The 14,930-nt window shown below is 37.5% G+C and overlaps 1 protein-coding gene across 1 annotated transcript in view; it reads right to left on the reverse strand.

Annotated features, from left to right (window-relative positions):
• Positions 1-614: 614 nt before the first annotated feature.
• The window catches only part of LOC135687561 (mediator of RNA polymerase II transcription subunit 25), a 21,846-nt gene continuing 7,530 nt past the window's right edge, over positions 615-14,930 (reverse strand). Inside the window, exons 9-21 of the mRNA XM_065204152.2 lie at positions 14,439-14,865; positions 13,921-13,994; positions 12,555-12,593; positions 11,845-11,921; positions 10,914-10,971; positions 10,092-10,226; positions 8,542-8,661; positions 7,068-7,091; positions 6,291-6,347; positions 5,446-5,499; positions 4,800-4,892; positions 4,348-4,431; positions 615-3,071 (exon numbers count right to left, since the gene is read on the reverse strand). Coding sequence (XP_065060224.2) covers positions 2,694-3,071; positions 4,348-4,431; positions 4,800-4,892; positions 5,446-5,499; positions 6,291-6,347; positions 7,068-7,091; positions 8,542-8,661; positions 10,092-10,226; positions 10,914-10,971; positions 11,845-11,921; positions 12,555-12,593; positions 13,921-13,994; positions 14,439-14,865 — 1,620 coding nt within the window. The 3' untranslated portion in view covers positions 615-2,693. The remainder of the gene's footprint in view (positions 3,072-4,347; positions 4,432-4,799; positions 4,893-5,445; positions 5,500-6,290; positions 6,348-7,067; positions 7,092-8,541; positions 8,662-10,091; positions 10,227-10,913; positions 10,972-11,844; positions 11,922-12,554; positions 12,594-13,920; positions 13,995-14,438; positions 14,866-14,930) is intronic.

Here is a 14,930-nt window from a genome sequence, read left to right on the forward strand (position 1 = left end):
ATACTAAAAATGTAGAATGCTACGATTCTATGTAACTTTGTGCTTGCACTTCAGCATCGTATAATCTGTTATTGACTTGCCTTGAACAATTCAGAGATTGAAAATTTTAAATAGTTCCAAAAAATACTTATATGAAGGTCAATTCTGGACAATTTCTACACGCTTAAGAGCAAATTCTCCCCAAAGAGTGCAAATTCTGACGTAACTAAATTTTTCTTAACGATAAATCGCGATGTCAAATATGATTAATAACCCAGAATTAAAAGGCTTAGCCTATTCCAAGGGAAATTAGCTGCGAGGATACTTTATTAAATTGATCTTTACTTCTTATTCTTGTATTTTCGCCCTTGCATTCGCATTAAAATTCTCCTTCATTCCCAACCTGTTCAAAATAAGTTATATAATGGTGAAAAACCCGGATTTAATTCCGAAAAAAAGATATGCATTCCACTGACAAAGCTGAAAAGAAGTTTCGAGAGTTCTTTTATCGCTTTCGATCAGATAGTGACGTTATTGTAAATGTTATCAAGTATTGTTGATGAATAGGAACATCAACGTGTGTTGTATCTATCCATGTAGTTCGATAAGACAGGCAAGTAAAAATTCAAGCTGTATTGAAGATGAAATTGTAGCTACTGACATATAAAGATTGAATACGTTATTGAAATTGCTACTACCTCGACGTCTGACAATACATTAAAAAGACACGCACAATAAATACTGTAATACTTTCACCTCTACAGGCTTTAACATAAACACTATTCTACCACAAAAATGACAAATATTAGTTGCACTTATACGTACCTCCATCATAGAGGGCATTTGTGTAGGTATAATTGGGGCAGTAGGAGAGAAAATTTCCTGGCTGGATAGGGGGATGCAACAGAGGCTCTTTAGATGCACATAAAGAAGGAGTACTTCAAGGTTGCTATTGCCAAAATATGGCAATTGCCCCCGTCTCAATAGGCACTACAGCCTCTTGAATAGAATGGGTGATATCTGATAAGAACGATAGGAGCCTTCAAAATAAAATCTTTGAATAGACGACGATATAATCTTTTGTTCTTTGGAGCAGGAACCAAGCCCAGGACGCTAACATATAATTACGTGAGTATTCCACAAAGGGCCGACTAGGGTTTCTGGTTATTTGAACAGAAAATACACTGCCTGGTTGAATGTATCATTGCAAGATCACCGACATGGCAGAAAGTCGACGAACTACCCCAGGAGTCTCCTTAAGCCGTGAAAGAGCGCATTGAGCATTTGATTGAGCAGCATCAAGTATAACGTTTTGCTCGATGATTTTCGGCATTGCGTATTTGGAAGTGGCCAAACGAATACAATATTTCACTGCGCAAGCATGTTGGATGCTGCTCAATCGAAAGTTCAATTAGCCAAGGGCTTAAACAGGCAAGGTTTATCTTGATGATACAATAAATCGATGACTGTAATTTTCATGCCTTTCTTCTTCTCTATGTTATACCTAAATTAACAGGAAGATGGTGTACTTGATACCCACAATACCCACAATACTAATTTCAAATTAGCGTTTAAATGCAAATATTAAAATTATGTTGATGATTCTATACCAGCTCCACGGCACACAAGATACGAAAAATTGCAAAAAAGAAAAAGCCTAATAACAAAGATATTTTCCTTAAATGTACCACCAAAATTCGCATTCTTAGGGCCAAATACGCTGCCAATATCTAACTCTTTATCGATAAAACTTTTCATGGTTGTCCGACTGCTAAAACTAATTTTAACAGTGACCTAGCCTGCGTGTTCTTCACAAATAATGGAAATACAATTCAGAGAGAGAATTGAAAACTTCCTCCATTCAAAAAGGAAATATTTATCCACACTTAAGTCTCGACAACGCGGAGCATATTACAGATGGAGGGGGCGTAAACGTTTTATGAGGGCCAAACTTCCTATAAACCAAGAGCAAAGTAATTTTTTTGTGTGGTTTTAAGTAAATTTTGGACATTTTTGCCAGGGCCAAAACCCCATCAGCACCCCCGCTTCTGCAGTCTTTGACAAAGCCAAGCAAACCCAGAAAACGTAGCTGTATCAGAAACACACTTATAATACCTTTTGCAGGAGTGGGTTGAAAGACAATGCACCCTTAAAAAATGTCTAGGCCCTTCCTCTTTTGCATAACATGTATTCAACATCGCTACAATAAACTAATTCTGATGATGAAGAATGGGAACGGGAAATTCACCCTCTTACAAAATGATCAAAATTTGAGATGCAAGTATCGCCTCCTTAATTTTCTTTACAAACGGCGTCAGTTATACAATACTGTTCTTCATTTAGCCACAACATATTCCAACCATTGGTCGGATTAAAAATCAAAGATACAAACCTACCCACTTCAGGATCCTCTCATTTGCTAAAGCAGTCATATTGAGAACTGCCATTTGTTATTGAAAAACTAGGGTCTTATTTTGCATTAAATGACGAATGAGTTGTTTTGGCCGAGGAAACAGTGTGTAATAGTAGGTGCCACTCACAAACTTGACCACTCCCCCCCCCCCCCCAACTCCCTGTTAGCTGTTGGATAGGCCTGATACAAGTGAACTATAATTGAATAAATGTATTTCTACTCCAGTCTAAAGCCCCGACCTCAAAAAAAAGAATAACTGGAAAATAATTCTCTAGTTTGGACAATACTTAAATGAAAATCATCACTGCGACAGAAATTCCAGGAATGTCCCTGGGTCATCTTGTATCACTTGCAACTGTTGTATTTGCTGTTGCTGCTGTTGCTGTTGTTGGAGCTGCTGTTGTTGTAGTTGCTGTTTTTGCTGTTGCTGGGCAGCGGCAACGTTAACTAAAGCAAGCGAGGCAGATTGTCGCTGCTGCTGTTGTTGCTGAAGCATTAGTTGAAGTCGTTGTTGCTGCTGCCATTGTTGCTGTGCCGTCAGTTGTTGCTGCTGCTGCTGTTGCTGTGCAGTCAGTTGTTGCTGTTGCTGTTGCTGCTGCTGCTGTTGTTGTTGCTGCTGCTGTTGCATGACGGTTCGATTGCTCAGTAGCTGTCTCAGAACAGCGCTTGGGTTCTCGACCTGGGTTGAAGCGAATTTAACCCTTAAGACGCATGTAACAATGTATGCAAAGCAATCTCAAAGAAAGATGAATAGGTATAGCAAATAGACAAACGTCAACACCATAGAGATTCAGATTCACCATGTCTATATGGTAGAAGTAGTAGGTAAAATGTTATGATGAAGAAAGTTAGAGTACGGTCCAAAGAAGAATCTGGGCCTTGAACGACATATCCAAAAAGTTGAGTTTGATCCTCTTTGTTATTTTTTCTAGAGGACTCAACCATCTCTTGAAGCTGTAATTTGTTGTTAACAAACACTTCGAAATGAGTTGAGGTATTATGTGCTTATGCATGGGCTCCGACAAAGGTTGAAAAGTGGAAGGGGGCCAAGAGAAAATTTAACACCCATAACAAAAGATTATCGTCGGAGGCCCTGTTATGTAGATATCGATCCACATCCTAGCATAGAGTTTTCGATTTATGTTCTGACGTTTTAAACTCTGAAGAGTGTCAGACGAAAAGCTTTAGTTTACTCAAATGTTTGCTGTTTTCAAGCCATTTTCAAGTTTTGTACCACCAAAAGATCGTTTGCATATTTTGACAACGGAAGTATTTCTTCTAATCTTGAGCCAACCATGGAAACACCTAAATTTAGCATCGTAGCAAAGATAGAGTTATTGGGTGAAAATGAGCTATGAAATTGACAGAGTTTCATTAGAATCATGAAATATTTGAAGAAATAATCAAATGGTTGCTTAAAATGGTAGCAAAACAATTTAATGCGATATTCCATTTCTACATGGGATGCGGCGAAAATACGGTTGAATACCTATAAGTTGGGCCGTCAAGGGGGTAAGGAACTGACTTGACTTAGCAAAAGTCCGACTTTTCCGGGGTACGACCTTTGACTTGAATGAGGTAAGAAAATTCATTGGGAGTTGAAAATCAGTTTGACTTTGTATAAGTCTGAGTTACTCGGCGTACGAACGGGATCCAACTGTGAATCATAACGTAATGGCGAAAAAACTGAGACACTACAAAATCGAAGAACTCAGACACTGTGATTTGAAACTCAAGGCTATTGGAGGAGAACTGAAGCAACACTTTAATAACTGATCACTAACAATCACGATTTCAACCACATGTCAATAATTCTGGACCCTAATGATATAAATCTCAACGTATGGTTTCCTTTTCAACCACCTTTTGTACACTACGGCTTGCCATAGGCGGATGTAATGGGCCTAGCTGTGGCTTGGCTGAAGGGCAAATGACAGTATGAGAACTGGGCCTACCTGTAGCTGTTGATTACGACTGAAATTAATCTGTTGTTGAGTGTTTGTTACTGAGCCCGGGTCTTGAGAGAAGTTCACCAGTCTCTGAAAGAAAGAAAACAAAATGACAAACTAGAAACATAGCAAAGACTAAGGAAAAACAATCTTTTGGTGGTACAAAACTTGTAAATGGCTTTGAAAAAAGCAAACATTTAGTAAACTAAAGCTTTTCGTCTGACACTCTTCAGAGTTTAAAACGTCGGAACATAGATCGAAAACTCGATCTATGAAAACTCGATCAAGAGAAAATATAACAATCATCACAAATTTTTTTAAAAAAAGTTCTATTGTTTTGAAGAAAATGAGGGGCCATGGCCCCCCGGCCCCCCTTCGTCGGAGGCCCTGTTAGGGAAATCCACATAACAAAGTAAACTATCAAATTCCGTAATATTGAATGAAGACTAAGAATTTACCGCCGTTTGAAGTGCCATGGTTTGGGTTGGTAGCTGAGTAGCTGAGGTAGCTATTGTCGCCCCTTGGATTGTCGTGGCACCAACCTGGCGCATCTAGAAATGAAGAGCAAAAAATTTACGAATAACTGAAACATTGTCAAGTGTCATTGGGAATCTCTAAAAATAGTAGAATCTCTAAAAAAGTGCAACAAGACTGCAACTTCTATCAGTGAAAGTGTCCACCCGTCGAATCCCCGATGTGGATTCATATACAACGGCGAGGTTATGCAAAAAACATCCGTCAAATTGACGCCACAGTGTCGCTGACGCGAAAATGTTTTTGACGAAATTGAGCTCAAATGTCGAAATACAATCACTGGTATACAAAATATTCGAAATCTAAAAAACTCATGATCAGCAGGTTCAATTCTATTAGATTGGCCAATTTTGGCCAGATAGGCCCTTTGAGCAAGCAGTTATAAAAGTTGCATGCTATAAAAGACTTCAATAAAAGGCGAAAAACAAAGCCCTTCTTGTGCAATAACTATGTTCTGTCCGTATTTGAACAACTTCTTCGATTTCACAAACCGGAGGTCTCTCGCATATGTTTGGTAACCAGCCTTTCAAATTCCAAGTTATCTGGCTGTTAAGAATATGAACAACTTACTTGCTGGTTCACGGTCGTTGCTGTTGTTGCTGGCTGCACCATATGAGAGGCTTGCTACAAAAAGTTAATACCACGTGACTTGACTTACGGTTTTCAAAACTACGTTAACTTAAAAAAATGCTATGACAATAACAGAGGCTATACAAAATGTTTTTCTTGGCTTCTGTGTGTGCTAAACCTTTGGTAAGATCCCAAGACGTTTGAATAAAAATTAACTACAGCATTATATCCATTGTGTCTTTTTGAAAACCAGTTGGCATTGTCGCAAAATATTGTTTATCCTGTTACCCTAACTCAAAGGCACCTCGAATGGCATATCATACACCATATCACACACAATCAAAGCCAGATTAAAGCATTGGCGTAACGCAGTTAAGGACACCTTGGTTCCTTACCCCCAAATTATTTTTATCTATATATTTCAGACTTCGCTCAATTTCACCTCATGCTTAAACATTCTAAAGTTCTACAGTTGAGGTTCCTTTAAATCAGCTCCCCAGGTTAACGAGAAAAATTTAAATTTTTAAAATTGATATTGTCTTTGACATGTTCTACAGCGCTGGATGGGACCTTCTTTCAGCATAGGGTTCTTTTTTGCAGTCCAAAATAGGGGACCCATCTCAGGTTTTCCTTAGGGCCTAGATGCCTTCTTGCAGCATAGGGCTCTCTTCTGCAGTCCAAAATAGGGGACCCATCTCAGGTTTTCCTTAGGGCCTAGATGCCTTCTTGCAGCAAAGAGCTCTCTTCTGCAGTCCAAAATAGGGGACCCATCTCAGTTTTTCCTTAGGGCCTAGATGCCTCCGTTACGCCATTGATCATAAGAGCTTGAAAAACCAAACACATACCCCAAGGACAAATTTTGGAAGCTGCTTCGTCTTCATCTTGAAGTCATTAATAGTTTTCTAAGATTGAAAAAATGTATTTACATGAAAATGAAATTGTATGGTTGATAGATCAAAACGATGACAATTTGATTCAAATTCTATCAAAATCTACAGAGAATGAGAAAAAAAGCATTGGGAAAATGAGAAAAAAATTAAAGATTTGTAAACAAAAAAGGGATTGCTCATTAATTCACTGCATTTAATTCTGTTTAAAAATATTTGGGCATTGAAAAGCGGCAACGCATATAGTGTGCAATTCATGCGAAAAATAATATTGCTAAAAACTGTTGAATATGTTTAACATCGAGTGAAAAAACTCGAAGAGAGTTGAAATTAAGAATTCTGGAAAGACAATTTAATGATTCAATGAATGAAACGTCATAATTATTAAGATAAAAATAAAAAAATCACTCCTAATAATCATAATTCATTCCATTTTATTTTAAAACAAGTATAAACAGTAACCCTGTCAGTCTAGAGGACAGCTTGACTGAGTGCCGTATACAACTTTAAAATAAAAAAAATTAAAAAGAAATTTATTTAAAGCTTAGAAGACATTTACAATACATAAGTATGAAAGCTGAGGAGGACAAACCACTCTTCAGTCTACTTTTAAAAACGCTAAGATAGGTTTGATGGTTTGATACCGAAAGGCAACTTATTTATAAAATGTTTTGACGGAAATTCAGCATCCTGGAAAGTTATATATATAAACGCATATAGATAAATACTACGTACCTTGAGGGAAGCAACGAATGTGGTCTGAAATGGTATAAGATTTTATTAAAACAGTTGTATGTCAGGATGAAATGTTCAAAAATAATTATGAAAGGCGAAAAATTCAAAAATCAAAGAAATTTATATGTCTTGCAATAATAAACACCATATTTCATACTTCAATTTCATAGATACAAAACCGAATTGGAAAAAAATGTTGAATGAGACTAATGTCTGAAAAGAGTTTAAAAAAAGAAAATTATCATTAACTTTACATGTTTACAATCTTAGCAGGGGTATGCAGCAAATGTGATTCTGCGCTAGTTGCTTGAAATTTGAAGGTTAGACGTTCAGGACTTGTAGGTTTTTCATTATCTTTTTAAGTAGAAGGCTAACATTTAAAAGTAGGCGCTTATAGGTTTACCGGGGTTTGTGCAGTCTTACTAAAGTGAGGGTGAAAGTAGGCAGGGGCAGATCCAGAGCAAATTTGAAGGAGGGGCAGTCGGTAGTATAGTGGGGGCGCTGAAAAATTTTCAAAAATTGATGACGAGAGTACGATGTATACAACAATTTTAGATCCATTTTCAGAATAAACAACTTAACTTAGGTAATCCTTGAAGCAAATTAACCTATCGGTCTCAAAAACCTTTCCACCTGATTCCCATTCTGCAAAAGGGGCGCGCAATTACCAAAGAAGGGGCGCCAGACTTGCTTCAACTCGTTGCCCCCCTTAAATCCACCACTGAAAGTAGGCGGCGAAGGTTGGTTGGGTAAGCGGCGGACTTTCGCCGGTTGCCAGTTTCTAATGAAATCCCTGGAATTATAACTTTGTCATGGCCAATTACCGTCAAGGGATTTTCGAATCAATTGCTTTTTGGACTTTACGGTAAGGCGCAATATCATGGGAATCCTGATTTTACAATTCTTTTAGAAATTATGACTGAGCTCAGCGTCAAGAGGTTTTGAATTTATCAAACAATCAAAGGCAAAAGTTAGAAATAATATCAGGGGATTTCAAAATTGTCAAAGAAAGCTCAACACAAAAACTTGCAAAGGCAGAGATTAGCGATGGCACTAACAAAAAACTTTATCTAGATAAAACATTCCAGTTGTTTATAAATATGTGATTATAATATAATTAGATGGTTATAAATATAAGTTCAAAATATTTGACTCACTAAGGGAAAAATCCTCCATACTTAAGTGGTCAATGAACAATTTGAAAACAAACGTGTTTCGCAGCTAGATTTAAGCATATTTAACAAGTTTTTAGAAACCCAAAACGAGCCTTGACATTTAAAAACAGAGGCAACTGTAAGCACTGTCATTTTTCTGGGTGATAGTAAAAAAGAGCGAATTAGGCCTAAACCTGGCTACGGGGCATGTTTGTTGCCAAATTATTGAACTCTGCCTGGGTATGAAGAAATTAAATCTTTCAGCTATTTGAGGTTTTGAACATACGACTGTACGATATCTGTAACTTTAATAAACTGACCTGATCTTTTGGGATCACTCCAACAAAGGCCTTTCGCTTTGGATTGAAAATGAGCAATAAAACTTGGGGCGAAGAATTAGCAGCTGCACTGGCACCATTTTGCAGGAAGATACAGCCAGCCTAAAATTAAAAAATTTGATTTAACATGGCTGCACGAAAAATCTAAAAATCAAACATACTCTAATAAACTAACAAAAATTCCAAAATTGGTACCTCCTGTAGAAACAACAAAAAAGAAAACTCAAGCAAGTAAAAACAGAATCTTCATTATGGGAGATTATTCACTGATTTTCGCCAACTGCAAATGCGAGTCTATATGCTATCTTGCGAAATCAAGTTTACCTTCCAGATATGGTACAAATCCAGTTTACCTCCAAGTATTTTTATTTTGATCCACAACTGGGTATATCGTGTTCTTTCGGAACCTTATTCTGACGTTTTATGCTCCGAGGGGTGTCAGACGAAAAAGCTTTTAGTATGTTGTAAAATGTTTGTTCTTTTCAAAGCCATTTTCAAATTCTGTACCGCAAAAAAATTGTTCAGATATGGTACAGTGAAACATTTGACTACCTCGAAACTGTTCGTCATTGAAGTTCGGAAACGGTTCGTCACTGCATAACATCATAAGAGTCCAACCGGTAATTCAACAAAAAATCTTCTAAAATGCTTAATGAAAGTGACAAGGATGTTAAAAGAAATGGACTTAGAGGGAACTCTTGTTGGAATACAAAACATATTTGGGCTACAGAACATTTTAGTTAGAACTATATAACAATGCTTGTAACGCACAAATATAGACCCTGGATACAAAACAAATTTTTTTCTTCATGTTTAAATTTGCTTGTGGATTTCATTTGCGACACGTAGAATAATTGCCAAATAAGGAATAGCCTCGTTTTTGTGTACGGTAGCTATTAAAGCTTTGCAAGCCTTGCTTTCGAGCGTGTGCGCAGATGCTAAAAAATGAGCAGAGGATGATCTTCATGTTTCGCTGTGAAACTTGGTACGAGTGTTGTACTAAGTTCAACCCCTTTTTCACAATCATTTAAATGACTAGTAGCATGATTGATTATATCCAGCAAATTTCATGGCAACTTTCTCCAAGTCATTTATTGACACCTAAATAATGTCATAACGACACATTTCAGGTATTAATTAATAGCTCAAGCCTTTATCCGATCCAATTCTTCTAAACAACAAACTGGAAATCTCATGACAGAAGTCCTTTTGATATAAACGATCGTAGAATAAAAGCCATGACAACAGGAATGACCCTATACCGTTTTGTCTTGTACGATGTACAGGGGTTTTACTAAAAACAGTCCCATAACTAGAAGTTGTGACTGGGTGGGCGTTGAATGATGACGTAGAAAAATGGTCGAGACAGCAAACAAGAGGAATGTTATACAAAATCTTTTATATAAGATTATCTCGGGAAGGTTCCAAAAGCCCTCTCACATCTCTCATCTCTCCAGAAGTTACGGGAATGCTGTAAATGATTTGGCTATACATATCTGAAAGATTAAATTGAATAAAATGCAAAGACATACCAATTTATGACTGTTCCTATTGGCGGGGTCGGGTGCCATCACTCTGTACATTGCTTGCAGGCTAGCTTGGTCGCTGATGTCAGAAAAATGAAAGTAGACGGTCTTTGATTCTCGCAACAAAGTGCTCAGGTTCGCCTGTGAAAATGTATATCACAATGATAAGGATAGTGGGTATCAAGTTAGCCATTATGCCATGTGTAGAATTGACAGACCAATGTCTTTATGTATCTTCAAAAAGCCACTAATGCACAGAATTATTATACAATAAAGCCGCCAGTTGTATGAAAAAACTTCAAGGTACCATAATACTATGAAAAATAAACGTTTGACTGTTCGTTACTATACAGCTATAGCCAAAAGGAAAGAAATAATTAGGTCTTGCTTCGTCTCTGAATTGATTTTCCCTACGAGGTGATAAAGGTTTTCGCATCCTTGAGAAAGTCTTTAGGCCTAGCTATCGTTCAGCATTATAATGGTCCTGCGGCAGCTGACGAAAAGAGGGCAAATAATGTACACGAACCTATTTTCAAGGCACCTTTGAATAGAAGGGAGGTTTGCTATGAGAAAACAGCACTCAACCATTCAAATGTTGAGATATTTCAACTTCGATTCGTTTCATGATCCAATTTGTTGTTTGCTTTCCCTCCCTATCTTATGGAAACACCGCATGTGCCTTAATGAGTATTTGCCATGTAATGGTCATGGTTTAAAGAAAAGTTCACGTTGTGGTGAAAAATTGTTGTCCCCCCATTAAATTGGTTATGTTACAATACAAAGTGAGGAAGATCGAGATGAAGTTTGCTAAAAACACAAAGTATTTACCAGCCAGTCTTGTGGAACCAGGTTCATTATGAGCTTTTTAGGCCATTCAGAGGTGTCCCTGTTAAACGGAAAAATACGATAAACTTTCTGATATATCTTTGTTTAATGGGAAAATAGAACGAGCAATCTGAATTGTTTTCAATTTTAAAGCTGTTAAATTGTATAATCGCTGCTTATAATTGGAAATTCGTTTCTTAACTGTTTTTGAAATATTTTATTTTGGCAATCTCTATCTACTATTGGTTAAATTTTTTTGATGGAGTGAAAATGGACAGACCAAACAAACTTATGGCTATAAAAACGATGAAACTTAGGGAAAACAAAAGCTTAAAAGCCCCGTGTTCAAGGCCACCCCTTTTAATTCAACATTTTCTGTAGGAAAGGATGGAATAGTTCAACTTCTTTTGTCACGTAGTATGGACAATGAAAACAAATTTTAAAGGCAGTCTGTCCCCTCAATAATTGGCTAATATGAACAATAGGTCTTCCCGCCTTAATGGATTTGGCTGGCCTAGCTGCGGTAGTAGACGACAATTGAAACTGCAAGCAAAAAGCTTTCGGGCATGGCAATAAGATTTAATTAGTGGAATGGACTGATGATAACAGAGTCATTTCCTTTCGCTGTTGTAATATCTGTCGCAAAAACCAAACAGGGAACAAAATTTTTCTAGCCACAGCTTCACTTCAACGGGAACACAGCCATTTGATTCAAAAGCTCTGGATTACATGTTGTCTCTGATTGGTTTAAATCGTTTAATTATTGACCAAGCTCAACGGTGCGTGAATTTCACTCCCGTGAAAATAAAGTTGAGCACAATAGGAGACAGACTGCCTTAAATGCCCGTTGTTTGCTTCTATGCAAATACCATCTACAAATCAGCGCATGCGTCATAAATTCAGCGTTGCTAAGGGTAACAGAGAAATCACTCACAGTGTATCATCCTGTGCGACGGTGATGTTACAGGACATTTTTCGTTCTGTTTTCGTTTCAGAATTGGTTGTTTGGGTCTACGAGACAAATTCATTCTCTTATCAAATGGTGTACACAGAGCTATTTTCAAAATCAATTAGATTATAAAATTTGAAGGTCAAACTATTCAGTAAAAGAATTTAAGAAAATGTTGTGTGCTTTGAGCAAAAGTGTAAAAAGACTGGACTACATATGCTAACTTATGTTAATTAATGTTTGTGTCGTATATATAAGTTCTGTAGTTCTAGAGTTAGGCATCGCCACTTAGGTAACGACTTCAGTAAAAACTGTTTTCCTCAGCTTTTATGTACTACCTGATTAAATCAACGTAAGTACAATCACTCTTGTTAGCCATTTGCAGCTCCGACCCAAAAAATAAACAAGCAGTAACTGATTGTCTTTCTATTGTCCTGATTGTCCCATGGGTTTTCTAGCCAAAGTTTGGACAACCTCGAGAGAATTAGGCACAAAAAATGAAAATACCAAGGGGGTTCAAGACAAACAAGCCGGTTACAATTTCTTTGTAATTAAATGTCGTCTGCTACGCAATAAACATGAACAAAAAAATGCAAGGAATACTGGTCTGAAAAAGAGCTAGATGGAAAAAGGAAAAGTTTGCCTTCAATGAACAGAAAAACTCAGATAGATAACTAGCTTAAATGGCAACTTACATCTTTCCACATCAGCTCGCCAGTCCACGCAACTCTTCGCTACAAATAATAAAGAAATTAAAATGACGATAAAAAACAATAGTTTGCTTTGAACAATTCATTCACAAACATCTAGCGATTATTTTAATAGCACTATTAGTTTTCTGAAACGATCTTTAAAAATCTTTGGTAATTTTCCAGCGAGAATTTTCGCAATAAGAAGAGTTGCAACTCCAAAATGTGATGTTTAAAATGTTTATGGATTAAAACGTGAATTTAGGGATTGTAAAAAATTTTATATGATATAAAACAAATCATTACACATTAGGTTCTAATAAAAAAGCTCCGCTAATTAGGATAGAAATGAATACAATAAGATGAATTTATTAATACAAACCAGAAAATGGAAACAATAAAATTAAGAAAAAAACTTTTCCGAAGTTCATGTTTGACTCCAAAATTAAGATTTAAAATAAAATTTTTCTTATAGCAAACACTGAATTAATGAAGTATCTTTTAATCCCTATCCTTGTATCTCCTCTCCACCTTGATCTACTAATAACCTAAACCTTGTGCCACTACTCTACCTACCTTCCTTTAATTCCAACCCCTAAACAAATCTCTAAACCATGACTTTAGTCCTTTTCACCTACTTGACATCATTTCATTTTTCAGACCCTGCTTCTATTCACCATCCACAATCCACCATCCACCATCCACCATCCACAATCCACCATCCATCATCCACCATCCACAATCCATCATCCACAATCCACCATCCACAATCCACCATCCAACATCCTTCATCCGTCATCCACAATCCACAATCCACAATCCACCATCCACAATCAACCATCCACAATCAACCATCCACCATCTACCACCTACCATCCACCATCCACCATCCACCATCCACAATCCACCATCCACAATCCACCATCTACCATCCACCATCCCACATTCTTAATCCGTCATCCACAATCCACCATCCACAATCCACCATCCACCATCCACAATCCACCATCCACCATCCACCATCCACCGTCCACAATCCACAATCCACCATCCACAATCCACCATCCACCATCCACCATCCACCATCCACCATCCACCATCCACCATCCACAATCCACCCTCCACCATCCACAATCCACCATCCGCTTTCCACAATCCACCATCCACAATCCACCATCCACCATCCACCATCCACCATCCACCATCCACCATCCACCATCCACAATCCGCCCTCCACCATCCACAATCCACCATCCGCTTTCCACAATCCACCATCCACAATCCACCATCCACAATCCACCATCCACCACCTTCTTCGTCTGCTATGTTTGAATACAATACAACCAACAGCTTTTATTAAACATAATTTTACCTGTCCAAGTGTAGTTGTTGGTTGCGGCTGGGCCTGTGTTGTCTGCATCTGCTCAGTATTGTGTGCGTTGACATCTGATATCAAAAAGTTAAATTATGTTAAGAAAAAACTGCAACGACTGCAAAAATTGCCAGAGTTTTGAATTCTTTATTAAAAAATCTAATCTATACTTAAACATTTTTGAATACTTTCAAAGATGTACAGAGATCCGTTCGACCTTGAAGGTATGAATTCACAAAATGTCAAGATAGCTCAAAAAGTTAAAACCTTTTCTGATAATTTCCAGATTATAAAAAGGTTACGTAAGGCCCCAAGCTGAGCAGAAAATTAATCCCAGTTGCGGATCAAAAGTGACGAGAAATTATGATTTCATTTTTCGTTGTATATTGACTGATATTTGACCAAAATGAAGTTCCAGCAAGGAATGATATTGTTTAGTTTTTTCTTGCTACATTTATCATATACAATAAAAAGGGTTTGTTTAGAAACGAAACCCTGAAGGGACCGGATAAACTTACTTTGCTGTTGAAGTTGAGCCTGCTTTTGTAGCTGTTGTTGTTGAAGCAGTTGTTGCTGTTGCTGCTGAAGTTGCTGTGTTTGTAATTGGACTTGTTGCTGTTGTTGCTGCTGTTGCTGTTGCTGGGACATATGTGCCTTCTGTTGTTGTTGTTGTTGTTGTTGTTGCTGCTGTTGTTGTTGTTGTTGTTGTTGCTGTTGTATTTGAAATTGTTGCTGTTGTGTTTGTTGTGAACGTTGTTGTGGCTGCTGAGGTTGCTGTTGCGGTTGTTGTTGTGGAACCTGTTGTTGCTGTTGTTGTTGAGTTGCCTGAACTTGTGCTTGTTGCATCACCTTTTCCTTTAAGGTAAACCCCCTTAAAAGAACCATGTGGTGGGGTTTCTTTGCATTCATTTTGTTAGCTTGCATGTTGACTTCCGTTGAGTAGCCCTTAAAGGAAAATTGACATTAATTCAAGTAGCCCTCGACCTAAGCTATACTCTTGTGTTCGTTTT

This window comes from Rhopilema esculentum, chromosome 20 (genome assembly GCF_057945365.1).
Source record: "Rhopilema esculentum isolate cy_ngs chromosome 20, ASM5794536v1, whole genome shotgun sequence".
NCBI classification, from domain to species: Eukaryota; Metazoa; Cnidaria; class Scyphozoa; order Rhizostomeae; family Rhizostomatidae; genus Rhopilema; species Rhopilema esculentum.